The sequence below is a fragment of the Manduca sexta genome, chromosome 16 (genome assembly GCF_014839805.1).
Source record: "Manduca sexta isolate Smith_Timp_Sample1 chromosome 16, JHU_Msex_v1.0, whole genome shotgun sequence".
NCBI lineage: Eukaryota > Metazoa > Arthropoda > Insecta > Lepidoptera > Sphingidae > Manduca > Manduca sexta.
Window position 1 is genome coordinate 9,140,658 of NC_051130.1, and position 14,479 is coordinate 9,155,136.

The 14,479-nt window shown below is 36.6% G+C and overlaps 1 protein-coding gene across 4 annotated transcripts in view; it reads left to right on the forward strand.

Moving 5' to 3' along the window:
• Nucleotides 1-388: 388 nt before the first annotated feature.
• Nucleotides 389-14,479, forward strand: part of LOC115448874 (sodium channel protein 60E) — a 134,669-nt gene continuing 120,578 nt past the window's right edge. For 3 of the 4 annotated variants that reach the window (XM_037439049.1, XM_037439051.1, XM_037439052.1), the window contains exon 1: nt 490-960. In XM_037439049.1, coding sequence (XP_037294946.1) covers nt 490-960 — 471 coding nt within the window. Of the gene's footprint in view, nt 961-14,479 lie in introns of all 4 variants that reach the window. The other variant, XM_037439050.1, reaches the window with a different exon arrangement.

Genomic DNA, 14,479 nt, shown 5'->3' on the forward strand with positions numbered 1-14,479 from the left:
TAGTGGTACATGTGTAAGCTAATTGGCGTGGATTCGTGTTCATCTATACTACAATCCAATGAGTATTTTTTGTGTACCAAATTAGCTGATAGTATTTGAACTAGGAAGGCATCCCGATAAATCGTTTACGATCGGGGATTAATCATGATTGATAGGATCCGTTAAACACTATAGATAACGCTTCTTATACCGCGCTGTAAGCAAAAATGCTGGTTTATTAGTCGGCTACACGCTTGTTTACTAAATAGTCATATCATAAATAACAACGAGTTTTCAAATGCCGACGTTTAGTGTTCCACGTGCTAAATAATGGCATTTTAGAGCGTTCCCATCTGAAAGTAGACAACAATAATAAAAAGAGCTTTTTGTTTTCAGGTGGCAGTAACGTTAGAATGGCGTCATCTGTACGCAAATAGTGCGTGTGAGTGTTGTGGGGCGATGGGGAGGGCGCGCGCGTAGCCCCCGGCCGCCGGCCGCGCGCCGCTCGGCATGGAGGAGGACGAGAGGCGGCTCTCGTTCCCGCCGCCGGCGCCGCTCAACTCGCCCGGCGAAGAGATCGACGGCTCACGGCTGCTGGGCGAGATCGTGCGCACGCTAGAGGCGACCAATCCGGAGGCAGCTGCGCCGCTTGTCGCCTCGCAGTCGCGCGATGCACTCGACACGGAATGCGAGAAGCCGCGCCGCGAGGAGCTGCGGATCCCGCTCGAGGGTGTCACATTCTCCAGCGAGACGAGCGGCGGAGGACGCGACGAGCCGCGCGCCGCGGTGACGCCGTTCACGCGCGAGTCCGCTCGGCGCGCCGGCACGCGCGGCGCCCAGCTCGTGCGCGAGTTCGGGTTCATGCCGCGGCGCCGGCTCAGCGTCGAGGACGGCGCGCGTCTCCCGCGCAAGTACGAGCCCTTCCCGCCGAAGCTCTACGGGCGCCCGCTCGAGGAGATCGACAATTTCATTTACGATGAGGTAAGTCATGTTTTTCCAAGTGTGCATAGTGTTAATATCAAAATTATAAATTGTTGCATTTCTCTTAAAATACATCGCATAAATTGTTAAAAGACATGATATATTAATACCTATCATAAACAAGAACATTAATGTAAAGATTGAATACTCGTTTTATGTAACAAATCTCTAAAGCGAACTCTGAAATAACAATATGCAAACATTTTGTTGCTAAACGATCGTTATTTATTTACGTTCGCTGCTGTTCCATATCTTTTAACGTTGTTATAAAGGGCTCTAACAAGTCAATGGGAGTAAAGACCAATGTTTCATGACCCGCTTAAATGTATCAAAGAGGTGCTATTTGTATAAGATCAGTAAGAGTAGGTGGATCGTGATACGTTGGTCGTGTTGACCGGTGCACGTAACAAGTGGTACATGAAAATGAACCGTAAAAAATAATGGCCGAAGAGGGAAACCCATCATTCGTCAGATACTGCTGTTAATATCGCTGGTTACGGCGCATTTCGCAACGTGGCCATTTTATTTGATTTGGAACAGAAATATCGCAGGTGTAAAACGCGCGGGAAATGGGTCATTCGTTCAGTGATGAGTAAAACTAATTATTAAAAGGGAATCTGATGTACAATGTTATTTGATATACATTTTTTCGTTGTAAATGGACCATTTGACTATTAAGTAATGTACTAATATTACTGGTATTTATTTGATACGTTTTCTTGAAGTTATATATATTCACACAATAACTTTTTGCTCGGAAGCTACCGATAACCCAAAATCCCCGTAAACAATAATTCAAAATAAAATGAAGCCTTTGTTATTCAAATATAGTACAGATTTCTGTGACCTATAAATTTAAAACATTCATGTAACACTAGAAATATATTACCAGAATATATTTTTAATGCAAGTTCATTCTTAAGAAGAAATATAAATAGGGAAGTATTTGTAATGCCCGGTATATTCTCAGCTGTTTTAATTAGCAATTATCGCTATACAAACTCGATAACTGGTTACTTTGTGTAAGGATTATTATCTGCAAATGTTGAACCTGCTCATTGTTTCATACGATATTGATTTTAGCGTGGTTTTATAATGGTTTCATAATCATTGAATAAAATCCATATGGGAATTATGAATAGTCTGGCCATTATAACTAATACTCATTTAAATTTGGAACGCAAAATAGAACATATTTTTTTTTATTTGTGGCTGTTTGCCTTTGCCTATGGTTCCGCTCTAGTGAAAAAATCCGGTATAAATATTTTATCAGAATAGAATGTTGTTTATAACACTTAGGAGATTCCTACGCGTAAAAAAAAATCTAAATCTGTTAAGTAATTCCTGATATTAACGCGTTAAAACAAACTCTTGAGCTTAGTATACATAATAATCAGCACTACATTCGTTACTCCGACTCAGATATATGTAAGTATATTTCTTTATTACCCATAAATTAGCCAAGCTACCATTTCAATTAAATCGGAATCCAACTAAATGCTGCTTGACGGCACATATAGATAAAGTTTTGTAGCCTACCCAAATATCTAACAAAAAATCTATTTAGCTAATCAATAAATTTATAATTGCGTTTTGTCAAGTATAAAGTCTGGTATTGAAATAGCAGCATTTGCCTCTAACTTATTCAATTTGAATACTGAGGTTAATGACGGTATTACCTGAGTTTAGATAGGATTCCATACGCCAGTCGCTCGTAAAATGCATGAACTACTTTTGTTATTATTCGAGTTATAAGTTTCAAACTTTTGATAGTGAACACATAAATAACTCCTGGATATGCAGATTGTAGAATATTGAAACAATTTCTGTTCTAGCAGATTTCATCCTCGAGTCTAGGAATGCTGGTGTTGAAGTCATTATATTTAGCCTTAATTTTTGCCAAACTGATGTAATGTTGGATTCTGACGAATAGTTTGTCTGGGTAGCTATTAGTGGTAGGTCTCTCATATGCGAGAGTCCACCTGACTAGGTACCTACACCACTGCAATATCAATTCTGGCGCCAAGCAGCTGTGTATAGTCACTGTTGTGTTTCGGTTTGAAGAACATTGTAGCCAGCGTAACTACTGGACATAATAAGATTTAACATTTCATTTCAAGATAGCAAGCGCAGTTGAAAACCAAACATACTTTGCAATTTAAAGTGTTGGATGGTTTTTCTACTGTTTATGGGCGGTCGTATCGCTTATCACTAAGCGAACGCCAAGCTAGTCTGATCCTTCAAAGCAATAATAAAAAGTATTTTTTGCAACCAAGTAGCTCTGTGTATTTTTTTCGTAATCAGTGTATTTATTGGATATATCTAATAAAATTTGAAACGTCACGTTGATGGTAATAAGTGCTGCGTAGTGTGATTTTAATGGTATGCCTGCTGTTTGTTAGCTATTGTGAAAGTTATCATCAGACAAGCATCTGAGTCGCCTCACTCAGTTGCTAATAAATGATTAAATCTTAAACGTATCTTGTTGTAGCCATAAAAACTGCCCTCAAATAAATATGAATGTAGCAAGCGAAGGCAAACATTTCAGCGGCTACTGATGCAAGTGACCGCTTCCGAACTTATCGTGGCCGCCTCAAAGGCTTATCTGTTAAGTCGGCTGAAGGTTTAGGACTTGTTGCGCTCACCGGGGAAACTCTTTAAAATTGGTACACTTTACAACACGAATTTTTAAGTTGAAAATATTTATTTTTGCGGGAACAAGCTTAGGGGCTTAGAAACTTGGAAGATATCTCTTGGTTTGTTTAAAGGAAATGTTTTCGCTAGGAAACGATCAAAGCGAAATATTCTTTGATGGAGGGAATAAATTGAACTTTATTATCTTTCGTATTTTTATTGTAAGTTATAAAGAACGTTGAAGATGTTTACTTTGAAATTTTATAGTTAGTTTAGTTTTATGAGTCAATCGCCTTGAATGAAGTCTCTAGAATGAAAGTTTTCATTCAGTCTTTTAACATATTTACACATAATGACCTTGAAAACTAAAATCAAAACCTCTCCACCCGAAAAACCAAACGCGAATAATGTCTTTGTCCAAAAGAAAGTTGCAAAATTCTGGTCTCGTAAATCAAGCTGACTCCACTTCCACTAAAGTTGGGGCAATCGTGGAGTTTAATTTATACCGGAAAAGCGTCGATCAATGCCAGAGGTTGCGACAACCGAGCCGAATAGATTTAGCCTTTTTTAACTTGTTGAGTGTTTAAAAAGTGGAAGAATGATTTCGGTTTTGTTGTAACATTGATTGTTTGGCGTGATGTGCTTTTTGAATTGTAAAGGTCTGTGATGTATTTAGAGAGATTAAGATTAGTAAGAAAAACAAGCAAGCTTTACTGTTGAAATAATCACAGCAACTGGCTTCGGCAAATGAAGTTTGCAGGACGTGCGGAAAGTCGCATGTATAGAACTATTAACATATTGCCACTAAAGTAAAAGTATCTGGACGTTCTTGTGCAATATATTGCTGAAAGAACTTGCTAGATTAAACTTAATTTTGTATGCGTGATGACTCGTGTATTTGATAAGCGCGCCCACTGTAAAAGTAAATTTATATAAAGACGCGCGTCTTAATCGCGATATTTGTCGTGAGCTATTTACAAAAAATAATAGCTCTTGCAATTTCTTTTAAACTTTTTTTTTATAAATGTCCAAATGTTATTGGCGTTTCGTTGCATCTTCTACGTCCGGGAATCTACACATGACACGAAGATAGTCTATAATATATAAATAAAGCATGGTTACTAAATTTACTATTGCAGGTCCCTCACGTTTTCCTTTATCCTGCAGAAACTACAAGGATCCATTTATATTCTTGACTAAGATATGTTACGCGATAGTTTACCAAATGGCGATACATTAGTTAGGTAATAGCGTAAATTCGGAGCAAATTTCCCAAACCAATAACTTCGCCAGCATAGGTAACAAACCATTTTCCAATAGTATTTGGATTGGATCCAATATTGGACGGAAAAACCGTTTTGTATTCGTTTCGATAATGTTTAATATAATGATAAAGCTATAGTGCCAGCACAAAAATAATCATTGGTGTCTCTGAGATTGAAGCGGACAATTAATATTTCCAATTCCTCCCTATCTTTCTATTTGATTGATTTCGTTGAGGATAATGACAAATTGGTTTTTCCAAAGACTCGCCGAGCTTCACTGCTCGGTGTCATAGGGTGTGTGCCGCTGCTGATCCTGGCTTGCAGAAGTTGTAGTGGAGGGCGGGAAAATCTCCACTCTGAGATTCCTGTTATAATTTCGAAGGGGAATCTATTATTAATGTCATTAAAATGTTATTATTTTTAAGCTGTATAAAATCCACAAAAGAATTATCTAACCATTATTTTGAATCAACAATCTCAAACATTTTTTTCGATCTATCTAAAAAATAGACCCATCAGAAAAAAGATTTTTGTGACATGCTTACAAATGACATTGTTATTGGTTCACTCTCGTAAGCGGATTGAATATTAAGATCGAAATCGCGTATTGAAAACGTTTGTAAGTTAGACAAGGTAAAAATTATCGCCGAGTATGTAAAACTCGGGAAGTTGAGCACCTCCTCCTTTCTTGTTGTTTTGCGTGTTTTTTGCGGATTGTGTTCTGAAATTCATTCGTGATGAACGATTAAAACTTTTCCGACAGTTTTAATGTATATTCACGCTATTTATCATGTCTAATTATACAATTGCGAGTTTTTAAGGTGTGGGAAGTTATTTTTACAGTTTTACGTCAGCGGCATAACTCTTTTTAATACGTACGTATCCGTAATTATAGTTTAGAACTTACAACTGAGATGAAAGACGCACCGTCCAATCTGTTCATGTGAACGGTAGATCATGCTACTAACTATTTAGCTCTACGTTATTAAAGCATTTCATTTTAATTGTTTCGAAATTGTTAGTTTTTTATGATAGGTATACAAGGTAATTTTGACATTGCGTTAATAAACGAAAACACATACACGTCTTAATCTCTCTTAAAGTGTGTCAAAAATCATCCATAAATAACGAATATTCACACCTGAAATCTAGTTTTATTTCCATTTTTTTTATCATTTTGTAGTTTAGTGCCAATATAGGTCGAACGTATTCTAGACTGATAGTATGTTGTTGCCGCTGCGATGCTCGTTGTAATAATAGTGGTATTAGGTGCATTTAATTATAATAACGATTTATTGGTTTTTATTATGTTCTAACCTTCAACTTTTTTACTTTACATCGACGGTTCGAGTAACTTATTCTAAAGTGTTACTTCCAAGACAAACATGTGGTTGCACTTAGTAACGCAATATCAAAATCCCGTATAAATTAATTAACATACCTAAAAATTTTCACAAATATAAACATAAGTAAGTAAGTTAAATATCTACGGTATATAAAAAAAAAAACGGAATTTGCTATCTGCGGAAATATTTTGAAGGGCGCGTCACGAAAAGTTGATGTGGGGTTCAGATGACATCGTTTCGGCGATCTTATGACCGAAAACAGGCGTGTGATGACGCAACCCTCAGAGATATGTGAAAGGTAGATATGATAGGTCTCTATATTCTTCAGTGAAGATTGTAGTCTCTTTTGTTTTGAAAGTATGAGCATAGTTTTTGTCAACTTGGGTTTACTACACACACAACATCTCACATTTATCCTCGAAGGTGTATACAGAGGTACAACCAGGACACCCACTTTTCGCCAAATGTGTTCGGTCCCATGATGTGATATAGCGAGCCTGTCGTTACATTGAGCACAAATTCCAGACTCCAGGCTAATACTAAGTAGAAAAATCCAAATATCGCTTTGTCCGACTCGGGAATACAACAACGCCACCGAGGTATCGGGTTTACTAATTGTATTTCATAGAAGGGTTATTACTAATCCTTACTTATAAATGCGAAAGTAACTGTCTGTCCGTAAGCTGTCACGGCTGAACCCATTTCAATATCTTGTATGGAGATAGTTTAAGACTCCGGGAAGGACGAACATGCTACTTTTGAACCCGGAATAGTTTATAGTGGGACATTTAACCCGAAAAAAACTTTTTCTCGCGGGCAAAGCAACGAGCAAAAGCTAGTGGTACTTATATGCCCAATACCACTAATTAGTTCGTAAGTGCTGATTGAAGTGAAATGTTTTTGAAAAACTATTCCCTGTCAACTATTCCGAAGTTATTTTGGATAAATAGGTCATATTCAAAAGTACAAAATATTCGAGAAATATCGAAATCCACTTGAATGCAGTGCGGTGGACTTTACTCGCCAGTAGCAATATTAAATAAACGAATATTTCAAGTTGAGCATCACTCAAAGCCGTCAAAAAAATAGCGCCATATTGCACAATATTGGTTGATACGTTTCCGTCCGTATTTCAACGCAGATTTTTAACAGCCGATTAAGAATGCATGCTATTTAAAACAGATGCACTTTTTATATGAATAAAAGATTTCTTTAAGTGTTTGTTGGTTTCGCAGGCTTTCCTTTTCATTTCAATTATAATTAATTTACCTAAATTAATTTGTTAAGTTTCAATATTAAGGATTATTTGTAACACGACTTTATCGCATTGGGGTAATACCTGTGATGGTAATGTCTATAAATACATATAATATATAATACGACGCCGTTTTGGATTTTGCATCTTTCTCTAAATTTACTATAGACACAACATATCCGTACGTATTAGTACTAGTCAGGCTCGGTCTGCAGCAAGGGGTCGAATGACGGCTTCCGTTGTTGGCACAATACTTATAATAATATTATATATTTCTTTCTCTCTTTTTTTATGTCTTGTTACACTGTTATTGTCTCAATAATAAATAATTATTTTCCTTTCAATCTCTTCTATGTACACACTACTATTATATAATTAGTGATACAGAGAACAATAATACGTCGGAAACCAGCCTTTCCAGTGACCTTACTGCAAAAATACATACAGTGTAATCTACATTATTCAACCAAAGCTTTATTATTTTAGAAAAAAGTTTATTTAAGAAAATAATGCATTTCTTACCCATTTCGTTTCGATGATAAATACACAACATATTTTAATATTTGAAAAGCTATTAAAATTATTAAGTCTTCGAAACATCAGGAGAAAACTAAAAAATAAAAACCGGGATAAAATCCGAAAAGTAGTTTAATTTTAATGTCTAACATTCGCGTAAACATAAGAAATTTGAAAAGCTATTTAAATATTTGACAAGAAAGCCGGTGCAGTGAGTTTTCACACGCAATATTTTGCTCTAACGTAATCTCGGAACCCCGGCGCAGCGGCACGCCGAGTATTCCGTAAAATTTATAGGTCTGCAATAAGAAGCAAAGATTGTGTTGTAAGCGAAATAGCACAATGAATTCCTGAACATTATTTAGTAAGGATATTAATTTTTCGTCTCATTGTTTTCCGGTTTAGTTGGATGTTTCTGATTTTTTTCCCGCGATGATTTTTTTTGCCTTTTGAGGACGTCGCTTGTGAGCGTTAGCAACATCATAAATAAAACAGTATCGCCTTTTCATAACAATAGCCGGCTGCTTTTCAAATATTTAAATATGTTGTAAGTTTATCATTGAACCAAAATAGGTTAGAAATGCTTTTTTTTTCTAATATTAGCTTTTGTCTGCGTCTCCGCCCACGTGAAGAAGTTTTTTTCGGGATCAATATTATTCCGATATAAAAAGTAGCCTATAGCACCCAGGAGTAATGTTTCCTATTAGTGAAAATAATAATCAAAATCGATTTAGTAATTCCTGAGATTAACGCGTTCAAATAATCTATACTTTATAAAACTTTTCAGCTTTATAAAGTATAGATTAAGCTCGAAATTGTAATCAAATGATGTTTAAGTTAAAGTATCGTATATTTATAATATAAAAAATAAAAGTACAAAAACTTTGTGGAAAAAAAATTATGATTTCTGTAGCTTCACCCAAACTTTCGAGGATATCCAATAGTCCATGTTGATAAAATAACCAACCGAACGCGATGTAAAAACAGACAACGTTTGCCAAACTACTGGGAAACCGGAATATTTGTCTTTATTTTTTCCGGTATTCACCGTCGCGCAATCTAAACGAGTATTGTTGATCCGATTGACCCCAGACTTAAATAAACATACAAACGTGACAAAAATGGTGAGAGGACGCTACGCGGCGCCTTGTCGCATCAAACCGCATGTTATTAAATGTAATCAACTACCCCCAGTTTACTATTCACCAGAGATACAAAAATGGTGGTGGTTCATATATACATGATCCATACTAAATATATTTTCTATATGCTTCAAGCGGTATTCTTATTGCGGTATTCTATAGTGGTAATGCGTACGCGGTACGAATACAACTATGGCGCCGAGGTCCTGGGTTCGAATTTCGGGTCGGGGTAAAATAATTGTGACTGGGTTTTTCCAACCTCCAACCTCCAGCCTCGGGAAACCCGTAAAGCCGTAGGTCCTGCGCCTGATCTCTCTCCAGTCATGTCGGATGACCGTCTCACCAGACTATGAGAGTGAAGGAACAGAGAGTCATCTATTGTGTACACACTTGTGCTCTATAATATGTCCTTGCGTACCTGGCTGATCTCTTTTAAGATTGGCCGCCGTGGCCGGAATTTGGCTAGGAGGAATTAATTCATTCATATCTGACTGGATAGCGGCCGCATCTGTAAAATGAAACAAAGTTCCAATCTATCAATCGATCTTAGGACCTCACCGGTATTACAAAAGTATCCTCTATAACAACTGTTAGATGAATTGATAATATTTTTCCGTAGTCTTTAATGATGAAATAAATAAAGGTGGTATACTGGTGGTAGGTCTCTCATATGTGATTCCGCCTGGGTAGGTACCACCGCAATGTCTATTACTGCCGCCGAACAGCAGTGTGTAGCCATGGACTGTAGCCATTCTAACTACTGGACATAATGAGACGTAACATCTCATGTCTCAGGATGGCGAGCGCAGTAGAATACCAATCAATACTTTGTAATTCAAGGTGTTGGATGGTGTTTCGACTGTTTATGGGCGGTCGTATCGCTTACCATCAGGCGAACGGCAAGCTTGTATCGTAATTCAAGCAGTAATAAAAAAAAGTGGCGCGGTATTCAGTTGTATTTCTAAAGTCTTGTCCATTGTGTAGATATTTTCGTAATTCTTCAACGAAGTTATGAACTCCGTGCAATTATGGTATAAAACATAGGCTATTATTTAAAAAGTAATAGAGCGCACTGAACAATGAACATATAGCTATGTGTGCAATTATTTAAATTAGTTTCTTGCAGGAGTATACATTGTATTTTTGTAACTGAATAATTTTTTAGAACTAAAATTTGTTCATTTTACATCATATTCTTTCATTCATCATATAGCCAGTATATTTTCTAAACATTATACAATTTAGCATAATTTTATAATAAACTTTATACAGTCAGTTACAAAAGTAGCTAAATAAATTCAAAACTCCAAATCACCTGTACTCGTTAAGTTTAATTTATTTTTGTTGGCATGAAGCAAAATTTAATAACTTTTATTTTTGTAATTGAGAACACAAAAGTGTATAATTGATGTTTTGGACTTGTTCATGTGGCTGACTGTACATGACGGTATTTAACGATCTATTGAACGCCTCTCATACGCGCGGTCTCGGTCGTCTGTAAAATCTAGCAAGCGTATCTAAAAATACTCGATCTCCATTGTATCTGATCAGTAATGTATCAGAATGACTAGCGCAATGCGGTGTCAGGCTTTCTTTTGAAGTTTTGGGTAGGTTATAAACCTTTGTACCGATCCTTACAGGTCATTATTGACGCGAGGCATGTTCTTCCTATACCTAACTGATTATTGCGACAATCTCTAAATTACTGAAAAGCCTGTTAAGTATTCTTAATTTAAATCGAAAATAAAAGCACCTCGATAAAAAAGCCACAAAAAAGTACACACAGATGCACGCACACGCACAACATCACGCATTTATCGCCGAAGCGGTATGCAGAGGCGCAACCAGGGCACCCACTTTTCGCCAAGAAACACACAGATGAATGGTTCAAAATTAAAACGGGAATACTGAAACTTAAGGTGGTAGCTCAAGGTCCATTTTCATACATTTTGTTTCGGCTTTAATCTGGGTAACTAAACAAGTATTGGCAAGTAAAGAATTTAAATTCACGTCTAGTTAGTGATTAGTTCTCGCAGTTGAAAGAAAAACGTAAAAATAATTAATAATCATGGATATTTCGGCCTTTAAAATTTAATATGACGAAATTTGAATGGTTCAAAATTAAAACGAGAAAACCGAAACCTAAATAAAAATACACAAAAGACGAAAAATAAAAGGGCTTGTATTAATAAAACCCTTAGGCGTGCCACGGCTCAGTGAAATAGTCTCCGTGGAGCACAATTCGTTCTCACTGTCAAATGCAGCGCGGCTTTATGCGGCAGAAGCGTCACACCGGTCGGTTTACTGTTTTATTTCTTCGATACTCACATGTGACAGTTTTGCCAAATTGAATTTTGTTGGCTAATTTAGTAGAGCGCTATAAGGAAAAAAAATGTTCATTGGTAATTTTTTTATTGTGCACGGGATTGTGAGCAGTTTATGAGAGTATATTTGAGGTAGGTATTGTGATTTTATCACGCTGAATGGTAACTAAGAAAGGGTATTAACAGTGTTGTACAAACTGAACGTTTGGTATTCAGTCAAGAACGTATCATATTTGTACGTCTGAACAAAAGAAATGCAAATCAAAAACTATTCCACAAAGAATGCCAATCCAAAACCTTTAAATCAATGTGGAACGTTAAATAACATTGTATCAAATCAAATATTTAAACCCACTTCAGTCGTAAATCGAATAAACTACAAGCAAACTACAAAACAATACAGTGGAAATGCCCCTTGTAAGTTATATGAGCCAAAGTGAACTGTCGTCGTGGTATTTAGTTCGGGTGGCCTTATTACAAGGACATAAAGTCTCGAATGCGCCACCATTTTCCGCGAGATTTATTAGACGTCGTAAACAGTTTAGAGCACCCCAATGATGTCTGTAATTCCTGTCTCAGACTCGAAGACTTTGGTTTTGTTGTGATTACGACGGGTCTAAATACGTATTACATTTATGGTAATCTGACTCAATTCCGTTCTAAATAGTGCGATTTATTCTATACTATAGCTTATGGTTTTCTAGCTGAAGCGTATATTACGCTAGTGTATATTGAGCGTGTTATAGGGTCCTGGTTTTCACTTTACATTGGCAATATTTCGTATGGGTTATTTTATACGATTTTCTCTGGACTTGATCTCCTAGAGTACGTTAATGTTTGGGCCTCTGTCGTAAAAACTGAGCTGAATTCTTTCTGCATCAAGGCTGAAATATGTCGAACACTGGATGGGAAATTATAGAAATGGGAAAAGAAAGTTAAAGTATTTTAAATTCTATCAGCCTTTTATTATGAAGCATTATGGAACTTAACACCTGTCTCATGATAATTAGCCCACTTAACTTTGTATGGTTTTGTATTTAATTCAAGTTCTGGCTTATTGCTGTTTATGCATTTTTATAGTGCTTATTAGGTTTTTGTTTGACATGGGCGCGACAAAGTGACCTCACTGCACTTGATGGTAAGTGGAGTGGGGTTGAATAAAATGTCGACTGACGGGGGACGATTACCCCTCGGTCGACACAATTATGCCGGCCCGTTGGGTCCGGATATACATAGACAAATTCCGGAACGCGACATTTGTTTACTGTTATCTGAGCGGATATAAAATATATTCTACCACAAGCAAATATTAAGTTTGGTCCCTTATCATTAAGTATTCTGAAAATGTTTAGTGCCTTTACTTATCCACAACACACGGTCGCAGTCACGAACGTAAGCTAGCTGACATCTGAATTTCGATACTTATTATTATTTGCTATCGAACTTTTCTAGATATGAATTTCCATCTAGAAAAGTCCAACAGAACCAACATTTTCGTTTTATCTGCCGCGTCCCGGTTCTGAAGACGTCACGTCCCATGCACAGCTCAAGTTTTCTTTTAATAATTTAAAGTTAACACCGACGGGGCTTTCATGCTCGAAAGCTCTGGGTCGCACGTAAATTTAGGAATATTGAGCAACAACGTAATTCTCTTGCGGCTTAAATTGAAATGGGTGGTCCGTTTGGACTGTTATTTTGCTTGTAGATTTGTTTTGTTTATGGATAATTGAGGATTTATTCGTGTTTTGAAGTTATTGGTTAGTAACTAAGGGGAACAATTTCATTAATATAATGGTTTCTATTAATTAAAGTGAGTGCTTCGGTAGTGGTTGTATGCGGTACGACATTCGCTCTCAGGTCAAGGGTTCGAATCAGGTTGGACAGTGATATTGTGTTTTTTGGTCAGTATCAGCCCGGAGTCTGGAATAAGTGTCCAATATGGCGGTAGGCTCGGCCGCTATCACATCATGGGACGGAACACACTTGGCGAAAAGTGGGTGACTTAGTTGCACACTTTTTACTTAAGTTCTTAAAACATATTAAGTACTATTCATATAACAATAAAACTGCAAGTTAAATAGATATTTTTCAGATTTTATAGTCCTATTTTAATGTCTAACTTTCAAACAAACATAAGAATTTGTTGAAGTTAAATTTTCAGATTTAACATGATATTCATAAACGATATTCTAATGAATCACTCTAGGTACTTACTATACTTGTTGCCATGCTTGTAAATGTACTCCACTAAGATTTAATCATTGTTATGTAACGGAGTTATACATCGTTTAGCATCCACAAGATGGATGATCTCGCTTGGCTAGAACGCTGTAAGGGCAATACTTTCTCGGGGGAATATCACTGCATTAAATGTCTTTTAGATCGATAATGATTCCTTCGGTGGCGTATTTGTATTGTGCTTGTTGAGGTGTCATTAACCCCGAGTCGCGTAATGTTAGGTTTATATATATATATAAGTATGTTTTGGCTGACTCATTATTACAAGGTTCTACGTTAATTTATACTTATGCTGCAACAATGCGATTAAAACATTTTCAATTGATTTTCAAGATTAGAAAAGATAGTCATTCATAGTTCCTCATTTATTTACGTTATGGGTTTATAGAAAATTTTGTATGAAGAGACTTAGAATGATTTGGTATATGTAATTCAATTTGCCCCTTAAATATTAGATAGAACCTTGTAATAGTAAGCAAGGGATTTGACAATAGACTCGCTAAAGTCATAGCTTAGAATGCACTAGTTCCATCTTATACCAGTTGGAGATAAAACAGTAATTTTTAAAAAACATCTTATTAAATGTACGTCGGGCTAATATCCACATTGTTACCTTAAACTAGTGAACCACAAAGCGTCTCCAAAGCCGGAAGGGTGTGGAATCTTGTTCCTAGCTTTTAATTCATTCCCTACAACGGGAACACTGGAATATTAAACAGATAGTCTATTCATCTTGGTCCGCGACCCAGATACTGGAGTCATTTTAACAAGCCCGCTGTAAACACCACCTATAACTTTT